The sequence below is a fragment of the Papio anubis genome, chromosome 11, assembly GCF_008728515.1.
Source record: "Papio anubis isolate 15944 chromosome 11, Panubis1.0, whole genome shotgun sequence".
Taxonomy (NCBI): Eukaryota; Metazoa; Chordata; class Mammalia; order Primates; family Cercopithecidae; genus Papio; species Papio anubis.
The window spans coordinates 109,569,111-109,591,498 of NC_044986.1; the positions used below are offsets into that span (position 1 = coordinate 109,569,111).

The 22,388-nt window shown below is 40.7% G+C and overlaps 1 protein-coding gene and 1 pseudogene across 4 annotated transcripts in view; both read right to left on the reverse strand.

Annotated features, from left to right (window-relative positions):
• PTER (phosphotriesterase related) overlaps positions 1–22,388 on the reverse strand; it is an 81,138-nt gene that overhangs the window by 29,819 nt on the left and 28,931 nt on the right. The window contains exons 1-5 of one of the 4 annotated variants that reach the window (XM_021943095.2): positions 19,217–19,231; positions 15,582–15,785; positions 7,088–7,336; positions 4,182–4,660; positions 2,382–2,647 (exon numbers count right to left, since the gene is read on the reverse strand). In XM_021943095.2, the coding sequence (XP_021798787.2) occupies positions 2,382–2,647; positions 4,182–4,613 (698 nt within the window). In that variant the 5' untranslated portion in view covers positions 4,614–4,660; positions 7,088–7,336; positions 15,582–15,785; positions 19,217–19,231. Of the gene's footprint in view, positions 1–2,381; positions 2,648–4,181; positions 4,661–7,087; positions 7,337–15,581; positions 15,786–19,216; positions 19,236–21,770; positions 21,854–22,388 lie in introns of those variants that run through there. The other 3 variants (XM_021943091.2, XM_021943093.2, XM_021943094.2) reach the window with 3 other exon arrangements.
• LOC116269634 lies at positions 12,816–12,995 on the reverse strand (annotated as a pseudogene).

Sequence of the window (22,388 nt, forward strand, 5' to 3'; positions counted from 1 at the left end):
CAATGAAAGATACATCCTTACATTCAGGAATCCCAAGGAATGCCAAGCATGCAATTAAAAGAAATTTGTGACCAGGTACAATGGCTCATGCCTATAGTCCCAGAACTTTGGGAGGCCAAGGTGAGTGACTTGCTTGAGCTCAGGAGTTTGAGACCAGCCTGGGCAACAGGGAAAGAACCCATCTCTACAAAAAATATAAAAATTAGCCAGGTGTGGAGGCACATGCCTGTAGTCCCAGCTTCTTGGGAGGCTGAGGTGGGAGGATCACTTGAACTTGGGAGATGGAGGCTGCAGTGAGCCAAAATCATGCCACTGCACTCCAGCCTGGGCAACAGAGAGAGAGACACACACACTCTCTCTCTCTCTCTCTCTCTCTCTCTCCATATATATATATATATACACACACATATATATTTAAATTAGTAGAAATGCAGAATACTTGAACATGATAAATAATTATGTTCTAATAGTCACATAAAACACTTATACTGTGTAATAACTGCAGAACACAATGCTTTTAAGAATCTAAAACATTTTATAAAATTTAAAATTATTAGCATAATACATTTTTGAAGGTATGACATACTTCACAATGTTTAAAAAGTATCATCCTTACTGAATAAATGTGCCACATATATCCCATATCATACAAGGCAACATTATAAAATACATTGTTTTAAATTCAATTAAGCTGTCTAAGATCTTACACCAATGAGAGTCAGAATTTAAAGTTCTCACTGGGTCCAAAGAGTCTAGTTTTCACAGCCGGACGCATTGCCCCTGTGACCATTACAGAAGCCCGCCTCTATCTTATCAGTGCAACCAGAAGATTCCTGAAGATAGCCAAGTATGGATCTTGATAACAACCCGGTTGCCAGGAGAATTGCCTTTATCCTATTGTGCCTCAGTTTCCCCATTCATGCTGACTTCTCTGTTCTGCTATAACTACACTTGTTCATATTTCCTGTACATGATTTTACAATAGCTTTTATTAAGTAGAAGAATTTTTTTTTTTTTTTCCTTGAAACAGGGTCTTGCTCTGTTGCCTAGGCTGGAATGTAGTGGTGTGATCATGGTTCACTGCAGCCTCATAAGGAGAGGCATTTTATCAATACATTTTGTAGGACTGTTAGTTTATTAAGTAGCAATGTGTCCGGTCTGATAATCAGGATTTATCAATATGTGAATATGGCTTTACTCCAATAGGCAAGATAGAAGTACCTGTAATATATTTTTAGTCTCACTGGTGCTGTATTAATTCTGTAATAAATTCAATTTAAGGCTAATGAGTAGCCTTAGCAACCCTGTTAGACTTGTTCATAAAATTAACAGCAGCTGGCATTTCTTCATTTAGTCATTTGCTTTACTGTCCCCTATGCATCTAAAATAATATGTAGGGATTAAATGGTGAACTCCAACAAGATTCTAACTCTCGGAACCTCTGAAAGTGACATTATTTGGGGAAAAGGTCTTTGCAGATATAATTAAGTAAATGATCTGAGATGAGATCATTCTGGATTATCCGGATGGGCCATAAATCCAATGGCAACTGTTGTCGTAACAAACAGAGGAGAAGACATAGACAGTGAGGAAAAGGCTATGCGAAGACAGAGGCAAAAACTGTAGTTATGCAGCCAGGAACCATGGAACAGCTGGATCTCAGGCTATGGAAGAAGCAAGGAAAGATTCTCCCTGCAGCCTTTGGAGGAAGCGGGGCCCCGACAATGTTTCATTTCATACTTCTGGCCTCCGGAAATTTGAGAGACTAAATTTCTGTTGTTTAGGGGCACCCAGTTTGTTATAATTTGTTACAACAGCAATAGGAAACTAATACATAATACCACCCAACACATGCTATGCTTATTACTATTATTTTTTATAATTGCATTTTCCAAAATTCAGATGATTCAAACCACAAGTGACACAAATGTGAACATTTGTATTTGTGGTTTTCTTCTCTGGGTGAAATCATTGACTTTCCCTCCCTTTATATTTGTGACAACTTTATTACTCCAACCACTAGTAAACACTGAGCAAGTGGAATTGGCAGCTACTTTGGTATCATCCCATGAGACAAAGAAATGAAGGAGACGGTGACACCTATTATGAGTTATAAAGGATTGAATAAATTAAACAAAATGACTTATGCAAAATACCTTAGGCAAAATACCTAGGATACTATCTGACACAGAGAGACACAAAAATGGCAGCACTGACTTCTATTAATGTCAGTTGTAAAACTTTATAAATATTAGCTTCCATATAGTTAGTGGTTTTCTCTACGTGATTAGTATTACATTGACTGATTACTGTAGATTCTTAATTTGATCATGTATTAATTATATGGTAGTTTGCATCCATTTGTAAGATAGCCTGCTTACCTATCCAGATGTGACATGACTGTTTTAGAGATGTCTGCACCTGCTTCTTGCAATATTCGGATAATCTGAAATGGTGCCCTGGAGCTCCGTCCAGGATGGATAATAACAGGACAACCAAGCTGAGCCTGGGCATGAGCTGTGGCCTGGAGAACCTTTTTTTCACTCTCAGTCAAAGGCCAGGAACAACCAATTTCTCCAATAACGCCACACTTAATACTGGTTCCATCAGCTCCATGGAGAATTTCATTCATAAGGACATCTGTAAGCTAAGGAAGAGTGAGAAGGAACATATTTTATAGGTTGTGAAATTTATCAAAATCGATCCACCATAGTATGTGAATGAATTTATTTATTTAGTCATTCATTCTTTTAAAAATGTATTCAATAGTTATCAATCAATGAAAAAAGCATTTTGCTGGCCAAATCACAAATCAACAAGTTACACTAAATCCAGGATTAGATAATATTACACTGTGATTATTTAACAAGAAATGTATAGCTTTAGGAAGCTGGAGGGGGACAAAGTGACTTAATGAGAGTACATTGAGAGTGAAGGAAATCTATAACTTAACCTGGGGAGTAGCATCTTGAATATAGAAAGACCACCAATGAATCGAATCTATGTCCCATGTATCAAGTCATTCTTTTTCTTTCTTCTTCTTCTTCTTTTTTTTTTTTTTTAAAGAGGCAGAGGTCTCACCATGTTACTCAGGCTGGACTTGAGCTCCTGAGATCAAGGGATCCTCCCATCTCAGGCTTCCAAGTAGCTAGGACTACAGGCTGGCATCACTGCACAAGGCTTCAAGAAATGCTTTAATTCTCTCCTATTCATTCAGTCTTTTATCATAGACAGCATAGAAAATTCACAGCACACTATACTACTATGGCACTTTTTGGTTCATATGCATAGTTACCACGAAGAGTGGTTGGAAGAATGTATAATACTCATCATCAGCATAGTCTTTAAATAACATAAATATATTTAAAAAAATAAAGTCCTGGTTGGAAAATAATGCGGATAAAATTTTGAAATACAAAATATTCTAGAGAGTAAGTGATCTTTTGCAAAGACTGAGCTGACACCCTATGCTTGTCATGCAGGTAATGGAAGATACATATGAATATATACATATATGTGTAAATATGTATAAATAGATACATGTGTGTTTAGACAGAGAACACATACAGATGCAAAAAAAAGTTTTGCAGCTTATTCTTTTTATCCCTAAACAATTTACTTCCTTCTACCCATTCTTGTTTAAGACCATATTATGTCAAAACACAGGGGAATGAATTTTCTTCCACCTCTCCTGTTTTGTGAAAGGAGAGTGAAACATACTCACAAATGTGCCAAGTCTCTGCCTGCCAAGTTTCACCCTACAGTGAATCTTCATTGCTGGTTATTATAAAATCCTGGGTGAAAGAAATCGAGGTAGCATAACTGAAGATGGAAAAGTGAGGTTTACAAATAGACTGTGGTGCCAATACTGAGGGCAGATACGATATACACAAATCTAACTATTACCATGTTGGATTTTCCAACGACCAGTGCATTGAGATCTCTTTTCTTGACACTTATTATTATTATTTTCTTTTTTCTTTACCACAAGGCTTGCTTGCAAAATTGGCACTTTCTTTATGAAATACAGTATTACTAATTGGGGTCCCAATTGGCAGATGTCTTGGCTAGCTACCAAATTTCTGTAGCATGCCCAGCTACCTCTGAACCCAGGGCATTTCCAAGGTTCTGGCTGTTCTGAATTTATGAACAAATATTGTCAAAGAACTTAGGTTTTTTACCTGCTCCACTGACATGGCTCTGGTCTCTGAGGAGTGAGTTGCATCCACATAAAACCCGGCTCCGGATATGATATGGACGCCAGTCTCTTCTGCAAGCCTCTTCAACGTCTGTGTGTCTCGGCTAATCCCAGTGGTTGTGTTTTCCACCAAAGCCCCTCCACCATTAGCTTTAAAATATAACAGTTCTTCCTTTATGGCTTCTGTCTCCTGATTCAACTGAAGGTTTTCTTTATGGGAATAGGCGTTTTTCTGAATCCAATATAAATTTTTCATCATGATCGGTTCTTTGGCAATAGCTTCCTGGCACGGGGGAGGTGGACAGTAACAGCAGTCAAAGGTCATGGCCAAGTGTTCATGGGTCAGGGTGCGGCCCAGTTTGCTTGGCTCTACAAGGCCCAAAACTGTTTGGACTTTTCCACTTAAGGAGGACATTTCTGATGGTACCACCAAGAAATGTTCTAAACGGAGGATTTTTTTTTCTAAAAACAAACAAACAACTACAATCAGAAAATTTAACACACACATAAACTCTTGTCCGTAAGGGGTGGGAGGCTGTGAACATATACCCATGTACAAAGGCAAATCAATAAAACTAGAGATGCAATCTCACTTACGATCCTGCCGACGTCAGCATCTATCCCCACTGCAGATCTAAGTGATGTGTGGTGTTCACTGCCTCCCACCCCTTCCACTGGGAGTCCTCTGCCTGAGTTAGTCCTAACCTTATCTACTGGAATTATTCTTTGATATTTAGTTCATTTTTCTTTAACTTAATTGTATCTCTTAGTCATAGCTGTGCATTCTTGGCTAAATCAACAGTAATTGTAATTTTAAAAAATTATTCAGAATCAATAACTTACATCCAAACTAACCATGTATCAGTATTATTTCATTTGTCACTTTTTAGCTAAATTAAATATCCTGAAGCAACTGATCTTTCCTCCTTTTTTTTTTTTCTTTTTGAGAGACTGTCCTGCTCTGTTGCCCAGGTTGGAGTGCAGTGGTGCGATCTCAGCTCACTACAACCTCCACCTCCGCCTCCCAGGTTCGAGGGATTCTCCCGCCTTAGCCTCCCGAGTAGCTGGGACTACAGGCATGTGCCACCAAGCCTGGCTAATTTCTGTATTTTTAGTAGAGACGGGGTTTCCCTATGTTGGCCAGGCTGGTCTTGAACTCCTGACCTCAGGTGATCTGCCTGCCTCGGCCTCCCAAAGTGCTTAGATTACAGGTGTCAGCTACCGCGCCTGGCCACAACTCATCTTTCTACTGTTCATCCACTACCCAAGCAAACAAATTCCTGCTGAAGGTCCATTGTGTGCCAGAAATTACAGCCATAAAGATACAAAAGACAAGATCTCTGACTCACATGACTTCATAGAATATGCCCCTCCCCAAAACAACCGAGGAGCACACTTAGGTTGAATAATGAAATAACAAAAATAAATGAACCTCTTCACTTTGAATGCTTGATTGTCTAGGGCACACAGAAACACACTTCAAAAATACTGAAAAGCAAAGATTCTCAGCCATCATGAAAGCGACTGTGATTCATTGAAATTGAAATCGGCTATCTCTAAAAAGAGCAAAGCCCTCGCTATCCTCGATTTGCTTTCATTTGTAGCACAAATTAAGTGTTCACCAATGTCTATCAGTGACACCAAGAACCCCAATTCCAGTGCTTTCCTTTAAAAGTACATTTCCTTTTAAAAAATTTGTTTAAATTAAAAATTAAATGGCAGGTGCAGTGGCTCATGCCTATAATCCCAGCACTTTGGGAGGCTGAGGTGGGAGGATCACATAAGGCCAGGAGTTTGAGACCAGCCTGGCCAATATGGTGAAACCCTGTCTCTACTAAAAGTGCGAAAATTTGCTGAGCATGGTGGAGCGTGCCTGTAATCCTAGCTACTTGGGAGGCTGAGGCAGAAGAATTGCTTGAACCCAGGAGGCGGAGGTTGCATTGAGCCAAGATCGTGCCACTACACTCCAGTCTGGGAAACAGAGCGAGATTATGTCTCAAAAAAAAAATTTTTTTTTAAGTACATTTCCTAAATGAAGGGTTTATAAAGGAACAAGAGCTACTGAAAATAGTGAGGGCAAACTACTGCGTGGCCAAGAGCAAAATTAGGACTTGAGTCCCATACTCTGGGAACTGAAGAAAAGGAGCATCACGTGTTTCTAAGCCCTCAAACTGTTCCTTCAAACGACGTTCTGAAGTCATCATTTCCCCCATATCCCTTAAAAGCCTTCTTTGACTTCCATTTCTGTCATCGGTAAATTAAAATAACCAAGCACATTTCACAAACTGTCATCAAAATAAATTAGGTACCACAGGTAAAAATACCTGTAGATGCGTTTGGCGCATAGCCCATATTCAACAAATAGTAGCTTTGTTCTGCGAATTCTAGGAACTATTCATGTATTTCCTAGGTTATTTCTTTTCAGAGGAAGTGGCTGATGGGGTGGGGGGTGATTTGGGGGAACAACGGAAAAATCTGTGAAGGGTATAGGACACACATAAGACAAGGTGAAAACAACATCAGAGGTCAGAGGGTGACAGAATTGTAAGCCAATTTATAGCAAGCCACTGCAATTACCTGGACCTCAGGTGTTTGAGATATATTGGCTCATAAGGCATAAATGATGGATTTAGACTTTTGGACAGAACTTAGGACTGTGGCTAACATAGCCATTGATTCTGCTTGATAGTGCCTTTCTGGAAGCCAAGCTTCTATCAGCTAGGCAATTCAAACGGTGGCTAGGAGAAAAGCAGCCAGTGTCTGTTCAGAGAATCACCATACAGCTGCCAGGCACCATACAGGGCAATATTTTCCATTAATGATGGATAGGAATTTACTGTTCAATGTCTTATTCCCTGCTACTGAGAACAAGGAGTATGCAGTTCATACCTTCCGCTGATGAAACAGCAGTACCATTAATAATAGATGCAAGCTTCCATATGGGTTAATTTGCCGTTTCTTTCCTTCTGGCTGACCATCTTACAGACGTGTTCCAGAGAGTTACAGAGGGGCAGAAACTGAGCTAAATTGATAAAATGCTGTCACTTTTGCTAGAAAAGTACCAAACTGCATATTTAATTGATGTATATTTGAAAGAGCAATGTTGGTACGTTTCAAGCTCACAAGCTGTGAGTCTTTCTGAAAAAAAAAAAAAGAAAATCATTTAAGAAATGTCATGCCTTCTGGGAAATTCCTCTAATGCTCTCAGGCAGAACTGGCTGGCACTTCCTATGATCACACACAATGTAATCTCCACTCAAAGGATAAGCAACAATTAAAGAACAAACTGTAGCCAACATTGCTCTAAGCTAGAATGTCTTTGAGTGGGGTGGAGTGTGTATCTCAAATACATGCTTCCTGTGCAGTGAGGGAACCCTTTTCTGTCTGCATTCAGCCTGGAGGTTGCTTTCTTCTCAACATGCAGGCAAGGGGCTATTCATGGCCTTCCCCCATAGAGAAGAGAGTTCACAGAACAAGGAGGAAGGTAAGGAACGATGAGAGCAGCTATACCCAATGGTGCAAACAGAGTGACTACCAACAAACAAAGCAGGCTTCTGGCATTTTCCAGAGTATGCCTGAGAAGCTTAAGCATCACATACACCGGCACAGAAGCTAGTGAGAAAGTGGGTAGCTAGAGCTATAAACACATGGGTCAAAAGTTCTGTTGCACTTCAAATGTGAAATCTGAACAATCTGAGAGACTGAGGATAGACTGCAATTACTATTACAGGCTAGCTAAGGGGAACAACCTTTCTAATTCTGACGGATCTAGAACTGAAAAAGAACAGAAGACTTTAAAGACAAAAAAAAAAAAAAAAGGGACAAGAGAAGAGAATCAGAGGACAGTCCTCCAGCACAGCTGAAAGCCAGAAATGATAAATAGAATTTGTCTTACTTAAAATATGCATGTTTAAAATATGCATATTTTAAAAATCTATGCATAAATCAACTTCCATAAAATATTTAGACAATTCACCTAATTGTTGAAGATTTGGTGTGCAGGACGGTAGTTTGGGGGCAATTTTAGTTTAGTTTCACTGAGAGTTCCTCACAGCTATTTCACCCTTGCCATTATACTTAAGATGATTCTGTCTATGTAGATTGAATATATTTTTCAGTGGCATTTTGAATTTCAGAGGGTAGGACTTTCCAGAACTCTATTTTACCTGTGAATGAGGAGAGCTTCTCTTCACTGCAATACACCGTCCTTATTTCATAAACATAGGCTCTTCTCCCACCCCGACTCTGTTATACTCAGCCCTCAACCTGGCTGAAGGTACTTGTCTAACAATTTTAAATGCAATGGTCAAATTAGGTCAGGCACAGTGGCTCATGCCTGCAATCCGAACACTTTGGGAGGTCGAGGCTGGCAGATCACTTGAGGCCAGGAGTTTGAGACCAGCCTGGCCAGCATGGTGAAACCCCGTCTCCATAAAAAAATACAACAATTAGCCAGGCATGGTGGCACGCGCCTGTCATCACAGCTACTCGGGAGGCTGAGGCAGGAGAATTGTTTCAACCTGGGAGGTGGAGGTTGCAGTGAGCCAAGGTTGTGCCACTGCACTCTAACCTGGACAACAGAGCGAGACCCCATCCCCCTCCAAAAAAAAAAAAAAAAAAAAGGCAATAGTCAAATAAGAAAATTGAGTTTTGGTGGATCAGTTTTCAGTTGACTTTCTCAACTCCTCCCCCAACCACAAAAGGTCTCATTCTTATCATACATCCCTTGTTTCATTTTACTCACTGTATTAGGTTGGTGCTAATGTAATCACAGTCTTTGCCATTGAAAGTAATGGTAAAAACTGCAATTAATTTTGCACCAACCGAATAGTTTTGTGGCTCTGAACAAACCCTAACTGACAAAAAAAAAAAGTGGGGGGAAGGCATCTCAGGGATTTATGCAGACGATATGAAGTGAAGAGCCTGGCAGCCATATACGAATGGAGGAAGAGAGGGGACCCGCTGTACCTGCAGGGAGTCCCATAGGATGTCGCTATTATCCAGAAAAAAATCAGGTAGTGTCTTGTCTGAGATGACACCAGTGGAGATGGCAAGAAACCAGAAGCAATAGGAGGCAGAGCAGATGGAACTTTCTAACTGGACTTGCTGGTACTATAAAAGTATCCTCCAAATAAATGGACTTCTAAGAAAAAAGTGCTGTCTGGCCCAAATAGATGAGCAGTTCTATTTTTTGAAGTGTTATATCACAGAGCGTGGCTGCACTCTAGAAACACTGCACTTAACACTGACATTTGATTTGTGACAAAAATATTTTTTAAATGCATCCTTTTTTTTTTTTTCTTAAAGCTTGTTTGAATACTTCCATTGTGCATACAGGTTCAGACCTGCAACATGTCTTCTTTGAAGCCGCCTGGGCCTGGACGCTGACCAATAGTGACACCAGGAGTTCCTCCTTGGACACCGTCACCACGCTTCTACTTTCTCAGATATTTATGGCGTAATGGCCCTACTGCATGTGGATTTATAACTTTTAATATTAAACACTGTCAAAAGAATCAATAACCATGCCTGAATGAAGAGAAGGAAATCCTACCACTTCAGGATACAGAGCAATAATGGGACACAGCAAGTTCTTTAAACTGTGACATAAATAAAGCAAAACTGCTCAGCGATACAAATGAGAAGCTTGTCGTTGGAGGAAGATGTTGGGTTTCATTCCCAACCTTTTTTTTTTTTTTTTCAAATTGACTAAGAATGTAAGAAGAAAACGTGAGGAAATTTACAAATTCTAAACAATTACAAGGACTATGGCAGTGATGCACCCAGCAAGTGACAGAGCTGGGAAAAGGCCTTTGCAGACAGGTCAGCCTGGGAAAAGTCCCCTCCTGTGTGTCAGCTCAGGCTTTCGCCATCCTGCATTCCTTGATATGAGCCATTCATCTTAAACCGGTAAGTAAAGCCATTGAAGCCACTCAAAAACCCAGGAAACACATCGGGCTTCTTGAATGAAAAAATCAGCTTGTGGCTTCATTAACTCTTCAATTTAACATGGGTCAGTCAACCTCAAGTCACCAGGGTTGAGTAGATGGCTTTTGTGTAGACTGTGGTCTACAAACTTGTAACTAGTACCCCTGGCTTCCCAAATTTCTCTGTTTAGTAGCCAACTGAAAACATGGTTTTTTTTTGTTTGTTTAAAATGGGGCTGGGCACGGTGGCTCACGCCTGCAATCCCAGCACTTTGGGAGGCTGAGACAGGCAAATCATCTGAGGTCAGGAGTTCAAGACCAGCCTGGCCAACAGAGTAAAACCCCATCTCTACTAAAAATACAAAAATTAGTCAGCTGTGGTGGCAGGCGCCTGTAATCCCAGCTACTCGTGAGGCTGAGGCAGGAGAATCACTTGAACCCGGGAGGCAGAGGTTGCAGCAAGCCCAAATCGTGCCATTGCACTCTAGCCTGAGCAACAAGAGCAAAACTCTGACTCCAGAAGAAAAAAAAAAAGGAAATGTGGGAGGAAAAGGGAGAGGGAGGAAGAAAAGAGTATTTCAACCCAGATCGAAATGCAACATTACTCACTATAGTAACATCCTAGAGTTGGGACAAGTGCAATATTATTGTCAAGACACTGTCGGAATAACTGACCTTTAAATTTTACTTAATTTGAAAAACGGAGATCTCATCTCTGCCCTTTTCATTCTCAGAAGGTTCCACACTCAATGCCTTGAGAACGTTTGATGTAAAATTCTTGATTTTGCTAGCAACATATATTCCTGACAGTGAAACATACACGAAGCTACTGGAATACAACGGTTATCACTTGCTTTTCTTCATAAAGAACTGTCCACATTGAAGCCCGTCCTGTGCTTTTTCTAGAGGGGATTTTCTGTCCCGTGGAACCCTAGTCATAGCTTGCCTCCCAGAAATAGCAATACTTCGAGCCAGCTGCACAACTGGTCTTTAGCTGTATTTGATCAGTAAAGTACTTAAAATTTGTATTACTTTTAAGTCCTGGCAAACCATAGACAGATGTTTTAAACATGGAAAATATCTATATTCCTCTCACAGTTTCATCCAGAAGGCTATTCTTGAGGTGCTGTGGTCTAGCTGGTAAAATGATGGGTTCAGAGGCAAGAATCCTGGCTCTTCACTAAATAGCTTGGGCAACTTAGCTAACCACTCCACACATGTTTTTCCCGTCTGTGAAATGAAGGGGTTGACCAGGTAACTTCCAGATGGCATCCACGCATCTGTGATTCCTTTAACTTGAAATGGGTATTATTGACCGTCTATAGATCATTAACTAACAACGAAAGCTATACTTTCAGAATGGATTTTTAAATCTATATTTTAGGCTGGGCACAGTAGCTCATGCCTGTAGTCCCAGCGCTTTGGGAAGCCGAGATGGGTAGATCATTTGAGGTCAGGAGTTCAAGACTAGCCTGGCCAACATGGTGAAACCCCATCTCTAATAAAAAATAAAATAAAATGTATATTTTATATGCATGTGCAGACGGACATCTCTCTATCTATCTATCTATCTATCTATCTATCTATCTATCTATCAAGACAGAATGAATTTCCATTTCACATCCTTCAAAGTTTAAAAGAGAACTCCAGGCCCAGCATGGTAGCACATGCCTGTAATCCCAGCACTCTGGGAGGCCAACGCAATCAAGGATTGCTTGAGCTCAGGAGTTTGATACCAGCCTGTGCAACATGGCAAGCCCATCTCTACTAAAAACAAAAAAATTAGACAGGCATGGTGCTGTGTGCCTATAGTCCCAGCTACTTGAGAGGCTGAGGTGGGAGGATTGCTTGAGCCTGGCAGACAGAGGCCGCAGTGAGCCAAAATCACACCACTACACTTCAATCTGGATGACAGAATGAGACCCTGTATCAAAAAAAAAAAAAAAATAAGAGAGAGAGAGAGAGAACTCTGGGATGGAGGGCTGGTTTTAAGAAAACCCCAATGCCAGGCACAGCAGCTCAAGCCTGTAATTCCAGGACTTTGAGAGGCTGAGGTGGGACAATTGCTTGAGTCTAGGAGTTTGAGACCAGCCTGGGCAACATAGCAACACCTTGTCTCCACAAAATTAGCTGGGCATGGTGGGGCACTCTTGTGGTCCAAGCTACTCTGGAGGCTGAGGTGGGAGGATCCCTTGAGCCTGCGAGGTTGAGGCTGAGGCTGCAGTGAGCCTCGATCACACCACTGCACTCCAACCTGGGCAACAAAGTAAAACCCTGTCTTAAAAAAAAAAAAAGAACCCAAACTTGGCATCCTGGCTCCAATGTTTTCTGGCTGTGTGACTGTGCAGCATTTAAAAGCTTCTCATGATTTAGTTTCCTCACTTGAAAACTGGAATAATACCTGCCTGATTAACCACATAAGATTTGAAATAAAAAGCAAGTAAAATGATACCTAAAAGCACCACTTAAATAACAAAGTACCAGACCGGGCGTGGTGGTTCAGGCCTGTAATCCCAGCACTTGGGGAGGCTGAAGCGGGCGGATCATGAGGTCAGGAGTTTGAGACCAGCCTGGCCAACACAGTGAAATCCTGTCTCTACTAAAAATACAAAAATCAGCCGGGTATGCTGGCATGCGTCTGTCGTCCCAGGTACTCAGGAGGCTGAGGCAGGAGAATCGCTTGAACCGCGGAGGCAGAGGCTGCAGTGAGCTGAGGCCGTACCATTGCACTCCAGCCTGGGCAACAGAGTGAGACTCCATCTCAAAATAGTAATAATAATAATAACATACTATACAAATGTTCAGGATTATGGTTAAACTGATAAGAACAGACACTACACTTGATCTTAGCCAAAAGGCCAAGAAGCGATAGGATTATGATTATACATCAAACTTTGAATTATTTTCCAAATATTTGCTGAGTATCCTTGGACAAATCAGCGTAAACTTGTTCTTTCAAAAAATAAGCAATAAGGGGCTGAAGTTTATGAACCAAACTGAAGCTGCAATTTGCTTATCCTGTAAATGAATTTCTTCATTTGAGGCCTGTGATTATTAAAAGTAGATTGACAGCTGCAATTGACATTACAACTCATTAGGTTTTTGGAAATGATGCACCAAAGTGACTACAGCTACAGGGGGTCCTCATTATCCATGGATAAGCAGTACTGGAAATGACGTTTTCAATGAATGTGCTTCCTACAGTGGGTTAAGTCTCCATGATGACCTTCAGTACTTTCCAATATTCAAATCCTTGTGTAGCCCCCTTCCACCCTGTACCTGAGCTGGCCTGTGAATCACTTTAACGAACAGAATGTGAAGAAGGTGATGCCAAGCCAGTTTGGGACCCATATCATTGGAAGCAGCTTCTGCTTTTGTACCTTCGGAAACCTTGAGTTGCAATGTAAGAAGTCTGGCTACCTTCCTACATGGAGAAGAAGGGGCCTTGAGACAATACGGAGAGAAAGAGAGAGGCCCCAGCCATCCCAGGGCCCCCATTCATCTCAGCCTTGTAGCTGTCCATGTGAAAGTAGCAGGTAAGTGAGTTACCCTGGACATTCTAGTCCAGCCAAGATCCCAAATGATGTCCAGCCCAGCTAAATGCAACTAGCAGAGTCTGACCAACCCACAGAATGATAAGGGACAATAAAATGGTGGTTGTTTGCAACCTCTGGCTTAGGGATGGCTATAAATGTGTGTGTCCCTCCAAAATTCTTATGTTGAAATCCTAATCCCTGGTAACAGTATTAGCAGGTGGGGCCTTTGAGAGGTGATCAACTCATGAAGGTAGAGGCTTCATAAATGGAATTAGTCCCTTTATAAAAAAGACCCCAAAGAGCTCCTTCCTTCCTTTCACCATGTGAAGACACAGCAAGATGACCATCTGCAAACCAGGATGCAGGCCCTCACCAGACACCAGATCTGCCAGGGCTTCAATCTTAGACTTCTCAGCCTCCAGAATGATGAGAAATAAATTTCTGTTTTGTTTTGTTTTTTTGAGATGGAGTCTCACTTTGTCACCTAGGCTGTAGTACAGTGGCGTGATCTCAGCTCACTGCAACGTTTGCCTCCCAGGTTCAAGTGATTCTCCTGCCTTAGCCTCCTGAGTAGCTGGGATTACATGTGCATGCCATCATGCCCAGATAATTTTTTGTATTTTTAATATAGACGGAGTTTCACCATGCTGGCCAGGCCGGTCTCGAACTCCTGACCTCGTGATCCACCTGCCTTGGCCTCCCAAAGTGCTGAGATTACAGTCGTGAGCCACCGCACCTGGCCAAATTTCTGTTTTTTTGTAAGCCACCCAGGCTATGTTATTGTGTTAGAGCACCCTGAAGGGGTAGGTGGTTTGTTACATAGCAGTAGATAATCAAAATATAGAGACCAACACCGAATAATATGTCATTTTTAAAGGGCTTAAGATTTTATGCTAAAAAAATCAAAATAAGTCATCATTATAAATATGCCCTAATGGTTAGAACAAAGAATTAGCTGAGTGTTAGATTTGGTGGGGAGGGAAGATCATTTTTCTGACAAAATTATGTGAGACGACATTCTTTTCCTGACTTTTATACCCCAGTGATGAAAAAAGTTCTGCAAAAATATTTTTGAAGACTATCATTTTTTTTTACCAAGGTCCTCTATTAACTGGTTGTTATGCAACTTCTTCTATTCTGAAGTACTTGGGCTGTTAAGGGTCTAACTCCCGGATTCAAACAATTTTCCTGCCTCAGTCTCTCAAGTAGCTGGGATTACAGGCACGTGCCACCACAACCGGCTATTCTTTTTGTATTTTTAGTAGAGATGATGTTTCACTATGTTGGCCAGGCTGGTCTCGAACTCCTGACCTCGTGATCTGCCCGCTTCGGCCTCCCAAAATGCTGGGATTACAGGCCTGAGCCACCGCGCCCGGTCTGGTACTTTATTATTTAAGTGGTGCTTTTAGGTATCATTTTACTTGCTTTTTATTTCAAATCTTATGTGGTTAATCAGGCAGGTATTATTCCAGTTTTCAAGTGAGGAAACTAAGTCATAAGACGCTTTTAAATGCTCCACAGTCACACAGCCAGACTTTGGCTTCAGAGGTATTTTGGCATTTCTCCAGTATCTCTTTCAGCAGCTTCATGACAAACTGCATCTTTAAGGTATTCAGTTTTAGTTTGCAATCTCTTTGCATCATATTACTTGATATTTATGAGCATTTACAGCATTCGGCCAGAGACAAAGAAAAAGATGCGGAGATGCAAGGCAGGAACAGAAACTGATATTAAGGACACAGGAATGCTTACAGGAGAGCTAATATTTTCCCCCCGCCCAGACAGAGTCTTGCTCTGTCGCCCAGTCTGGAGTGCAGTGGCGCAATCTCAGCTCACTACAACCTCCCGGGTTCAAGCGCTAGGAGAACTAATTTTTAATAGTTCATTTGTGCATAGATTTGGTTTATCTAAGTAACTTACTAGCTGGGGTGTGGTGGAGATGAGGACTCATAATGAATACATCACGAGGTTCCACAGTATATCCCAGCATGGCATGGATTTGTCTTCCTTTGACTTCATCAGGGGCTTCGTCAGGCTAGAGGTGGCGTGAGCAGAAGGTCTCCTTTATCCCCAATAGTTATACAGTATCTAGTGTTTAGTTTGCATCAGTGAGACTCAATTGAACTGAATAGAGAGAAGGAAAGTATAGTACCTAGTTTAAACCTTAAAGAATGAAAGAGCCAAATGGTTTATTCCAAAGTGAATAAAGTACAATGTGCTCTAACTCTAAAATTCCAATCAAGTTTTTTCCTTTTTTGAAGTTTGCAAGGAAATTGGGCATATAATATGGAGAGCTATGCCCTAAGACCCACTAGATTAAATTACTCTACAAATAATTACTTTTTCTTTTATGTCCAGACAAACAAGAAGTCTGGTTTAAATTTTGACTTCTTAGTGAGAAATGAAGAGAACAGAAGCTACGTACATAAAATTCTCACTTCTACAAACTAAACCTGAAGCACAGTGTATTTTACTTTCATAAATTCCAGAGGGTACAACATGATAGAAAACTGTTCAAATTTCAAAAAGCTGTCCAAAAGTCCAAATACCAAAGAAGTAAAGTATTTATTAGGAATTACTATCCCCAGATAAGCCCCAAAACGTGGTGGGGGAGAAGGACTGTATTAGTCTGTTCTCATGCTGCTGATACAGACATAACTGAGACTGGGTAATTTATAAAGGAAAGAGGTTTAATGGACTCACGATTCTATATGGCTGGGGAGGTCTCACAGTCATGGCGGAAGGCGAATGAGGAACAAAGCCATGACTTACATGGCAGCAGGCAAGAGAGCTTGCGCAGGGGAACTCCCATTTAAAAAACCAGCAGAGCTCCTGAGATTTATTCACTACCAGGAAAACAGTATGGGCGAAACCACCCCGTGATTCAATTATCTCCACCTGGCCCCACCCTTGACACGTAGGGATTATTACAATTCAAGGTGAGATGTGGGTGGAGACACAGTCAATCCGTATCAGGCATACATGATTCCAGTTTTATCCTGGGATAAATGCTAAATAACAAAAATAGTATCTGTATAATATTTAAGGAACTTATAACCAGCAATGCAAGAAACACCAAATAACCAATTGCAATTTTTTATTTCTAGATATCCAGCTTCACATTCAAGAAAAAATCTTTCCATTTAAAATGGTAACTTAGTCCTTAAAAGTTAGCAGTAGTGATATTGTGGGAATCCCATAGAAAGCATCACTTGAGAGACGGTTACAACAAATCCAGCCCATTCATTGACTTGTTTGTGAAAACAGGAAGACTGTAGTGAGCGTGGAGATATGAAAACCTCTTAGCCACAACGCTGGCAAAAGTACAAATTTGCCCAACTTGTCTGAAAAGTAATTTAGCAGTAAGTATCCTGAGTCTTAAAAATGTTACTCCGCTGGTGGGAATCTGTCTTAAGGGAATATTTAGACATGTGTAAAAAAGATTTATGCTCAAAGAGTCCATTGTGGCATTATATAGAATGGCAACAAAATGTCTTATAACGTAGGAATGTTTACATATAAACAGGATGGAACATTATGCAACCCTTCAATTATATTTGCAAAAAATATTTAATGACATAGAAAAATGCTCTTACATTCTGTATGCTCTTTGATGTAAAGAAAAAAATAAGGAAAATAAAGAAAAATGCTTTTATTACCCGAGAAAGCAAAACACAAAACTAGTTTAAGTATTTTACGTATGATAAAAATTTATATGGAGTGTATGTATCTACATATAAGTAGGCCTTAACAGACAGAGATACTAAAATGTTAAGCTTATCTTTGAGCAGGAGTGAAGATAGATCTTTTTTTTTTTCTTTCATTACAATTTAATGTATTTTTCAGTTTTTAATGTTTATGACATTTATAATCAATAAAAGGTAGTAAGATGGGAAAAGATCAATACTACTAGTATAAATCCATCAGATGCTTATATTAATGTCACAGGTAAAATAGTAAAGTATAGATTTTGAATCCCCCAACCAAAACACACAGGCAGGCAAAGAGTTATGAAGTCAAGAGCTATTTCAGATTCTTTATTATCACAAAGTTGCTAATTGCCTGTCTTGCCTGAGATTTGATATTGTTCCTGCGCAATATTTCAGATCAAATTATACGCCTTTCTAGCGCTATGGTTCATTTTAATTCAATTCAAGCTGTTTGAGGTAGTCCATAGCTGACTGATTTTGACTTTGGTGGAAGTCTTGAAGCCCAGTGACAATTCTGGAAAAAGCTCCATGGCCTGAATAATTTTTATCACACGTAAGCCAGCCCAGGAACAAGATCTCATTTGAACACACTCACGTGTGGGGTTAGCAGTGGAAATGGAGGCGGGGGTGTCATGAAGGGAACTTCCTAATCAGAAATTAGGAAGTGCGAGTCATCATTTGTAAGTTAAAAAAAAAAAAAAAAAGAGAGAGAATCAAGAACAATACATTTTAAGTACAGATAAACCAAAAAAATAGAACCACAGAAAGAAATCTTTTTAAAGAATAGAACCATAAGAATTATTTTTTGTTTTTTTGAGATGGAGCCTCGCTCTGTCGCCCAGGCTAGAGTGCAGTGGCACAATCTGGGCTCACTGAAACCTCCACTTTCCGGATTCAAGTGACTCTCCTGCTTCAGCCTCCCAAGTCGCTGGGATTACAGGCACCCACCACCACACCGAACTCATTTTTGTATTTTTAGTAGACATGGGGTTTCACTCTGTTGGCCAGGCTGGTCTTGAACTCCTGACCTCAAGTGATCTGCCTGCCTCAACCTCCCAAAGTGCAGGGATTATAGGCGTGAGCCACTGCTTCCTCCCAGGAAACCTTTTTAATGGAGGGCAAACAGCCTCAATAAGATGAAATAAAAAGTTACTATGGATTTGATAAATACGTATTAAACAGTTAATAAGTGTAAGATGCTATGTGAGGCAGGTAAGGTCTATAGGAGATACAAAGACAGATAAGAGTCCCTTGGCCTCACTTGGAGGCTGGGAACCAACAATCACGCCTTGTGTTCATTGACTAAGCCCCTATGTGTTGCTTAAAGCACTTTACATATCTCATCTCAAATTCTCACGAATGCATTGCTGGCTTGATATTCTATGAGGAAAGTGAGGCCAAGAAAAGTTAAGAAACTTGCCCTTGGACTGAAAGGCTGCAATTCCAACCTGAATCTGCTTAGAGAAAGGCAAATATTGACTACGAACAGCACTTCACACAGAGTTCTGTTAAGATTAATTAGACTAGTTTAGCCGACAATGACAAAATAGATAGCAACCTTATTGGATAATTAAAAGCCCAGCACTTGGTAATTTACACGACATGTCTACATTTTCCACGTTCTCTCTGATGCAACATCTACAAATGCTCCTATTTAAATTAAAAAAAAAAAAAAAAAAAAAAGGCCAGGCACGGTGGCTCATGCTGTAATCCCAGCACCACTTTGGGAGGCTGAGGCAGGAGGACTGCTTGAGCCCAGGAGTTCGTGATCAGCTTGGGCGACAAAGTGAGACCTCGTCTCTAGAAAAAAAAATTCAAAAATTAGTCAGGGGTGTTGGCACGCACCTGTGGTCCCAGCTACACAGGACGCGGAGGCAGAAGGATCACTTGAGCCTGGGCTCGAGGCTGCAGTGAGTCATGTTCACAATCTCAGAAATGAACAAACAAGAAAACAAAACAAACTCAGATTTCATCCAAGACTCCTGCCTCACCCACACCCACTCAGTTTCTAAATCCTGTAAATTCCACCACTTTAATAGCTCTTCGGTTCATCTCTTCCCCTTCCCTCTCACAGTCACGATCTTAGCAGGAACCACCATCACCTCACAGATGGATTCCAGTAAAAGCTTCTCAGCAATCTCTCCGCTTTCCAGTCCACCTTAGGAAGCCTATACACGGCTCTTTCTAAAGTGCAGACATGAACATGTCTCTCCCTGAGTCTTCTAACCTTAAAAAACAAATCTGAACATAGAGTCTGATAGTACCCTGTGAACCCACTGTGCACTCGCCTGCCCTTTCCTGGACTTTACATCTTCTCCCGTCCCAAGGTCTCTGAGCAGGTTTCTGCCTCTGCTCTCAGCTTGCGAATCCAACCCACTCCCACTGTTCTCCCTGACCCTTTCCCAATCCTGGCCAACTTCTACTCAGCCTTCAGTACTCTTCCTAACTAGAAGACTGTCCTGTGGTTCCTCCTTGTTGCTCAAGCAATACAGGTAAGATGTCAATTCTAGGTACTGTCATAGCACCTCAAGTTTCACCTTAATAATGCACTTCTTCTGATTTTTGTTTTTTTGGCCTTTTTTTTTTTTTTTTTTAAGAGACAGGGTCTCACTCTGTCACTCAGGCTGGGGTGCAGCGGTATGATCATAGCTCACTGCAGCCTCAAACTCCTGGGCTCAAGTGTACCTCCTACCTCAGCCTCCTAAGTAGTTGGGACTACAAGTGCATGTTGCCACACCCAACTATTTTTTTTATTTTCTATAGAGAAAGGGGTCTCCCTATGTTGTCCAGGCTGGTTTTGAACTCCTGGACTCAAGGGATCCTCCCACCTTGGCCCCCAAAGTACTGAGATTATAGGCATTAGCCACCGCACCCAGCTACCTTCTTCTGTTTTATGTCTTTTCCATCAGACTTGGAGTTCGCTGGGGTGAGTCACATCTTTTTTGCCTCTCAGTCCTCAGTTCCCTGCAGTGCCTGGTACATAATATGTATTTAATATGGTACATCTAGATGCTTGCTTGTTTTAGTCCAGCTTTATCCACAAAGGGTTTGAGGAAACTTACACAAAGGAAGCATATAATAAAGTAAGAAAATAAAAATTAAAGCAGAAGCAAAGAAATTATAAATAGAAGTGGAATTAGCACTAGAAAAGAACAACATAAATGTGTAGTTAATAGAGGTTAAAATTATTTAAAAAAAAAAAAGAGCTAAACATTTTCCTGGAATCTTTTTTGTTTTGAGATGGAGTTTTGCTCTGTCACTCAGGCTGGAGTACAGTGGCTTGATCTTGGTTCACTACAACCTCCACCTCCCGAGTTCAAGTGATTCTCCTGCCTCGCCCTTCCAAGTAGCTGGGATACAGGTGTCTGCCACCACACTCGGTTAATTTTTGTATTTTTAGTAGAGATGGGGTTTTGCCATGTTGGCCAGGCTGGTCTCAAACTCCTGACCTAAAGTGATCCGCCCTCCTCTGCCTCCCAAAGTGCTGGGATTATAGGCATGAGCCACCATGCCTGGCCATTTTCCTGGAATCTTTATTTAATATATTTCTGACAATAGATAATTCTGAGATCACAGCACAGCCCTTTTATGGAATATCACATTATTTTCTCAAATCGAAAGAGCTAAAAATTATTAAAAAGCATGGAAAATGTTTTTCCAAAAGTGTTTGGGCTCTGGATTTTGAAGCCAGGTTTGTTTTTTCAACTTTCCTGTATCTTCACACTCCAAGTTATCAGAAGGCAGCAAATATACTTTTTTATTTTACTATTATTACTTTTTGAGATGGAGTTTTACTCACGTCACCCAGGCTAGAGTGCAATTGCACACTGCAACCTCCATCTTCCAGGTTCAAGCAATTCCCTTGCCTCAGCCTCCTGAGTAATTGGGATTACAGGCACCCATCCACCACACCTGGCTAATTTTTGTATTTTTAGTAGAGAGGGGGTTTCACCATGTTGGCCAGGCTGGTCTCGAACTCCTGACCTCAAGTGATGCACCTGCCTCAGCCTCCCAAAGTGCCAGGATTACAGACATTGAGTCACTGTGCCTGGCAGCAAATGTGCTATTTTAGATTATTCTTCTTTACCCAACTACATAGGAATACACAGCCTTTTTTGTTTGTTTGTTTGTTTTGGACTTTTTTGTTTGTTTTTGTTTTTTTAACTTTCCCTTACTATCCACAGTAGTGCCCTTTTATCCACAGAAAATCTGTTCCAGGGCCCCCAGTGGATGCATAAAACCGCAAATAGTACCTAACCCTGTAGAGACTATGTTTTTTTCCCCATATATACATACTTATGATAAACTTTAATTTGTAAATTAGGCACAGTAAAAGATTAACAACAATAACTAATAATAATATAGAAGAACTATAACAATATGCTGGAATAAAACTTACGTGAATGCGGTTTCTCTCCTCTCTCTCTCTCTCTGCGTCTTAAGATATCTTAATATTTTCAGACTGCGGTTGACTACGGGTAACTGAAACCACAAAAAGCAGAACCATGGATAAGGGGAGAGTAGTGTAAGAGCCAGAATCTTGAGCATATAAAAACTAACAGCAAGTGACTTCATCTCCAAAGACATTTCCTATCTGCATTGGTGGAAGTCAACTGAAAATCAGAAAACTAAAAATACTTAGTAAAATTACTGCAGGTGATTCATGGCCGTAAGTCTTCCTTTATGAAAAGTAAACCTGGATAATGGCTCCTAGGCAAATGTTTTAAATGTATCGACCATCTGCAGGAATTTCTTTCTAAGGCCATTTAATTTTTAAATAAACTTTGAATCACAGAAAGGCTGTGTGATTCAGTTGCACAAATAACAATACTATGTTTTGCTAATCCAGAGTTTAAAAGAATCAGGCCAGGTGCCTGTAATTCCTGCACTTCGGGAGGCAGAGACAGGCGGATCACTTGAGGCCAGGAGTTTGAGACCAGCCTGGCCAACATGGCGAGACCCCATCTCTACTAACAATACAAAAATTAGCTGGGCGTGGTGCCATCTGCTTGTAATC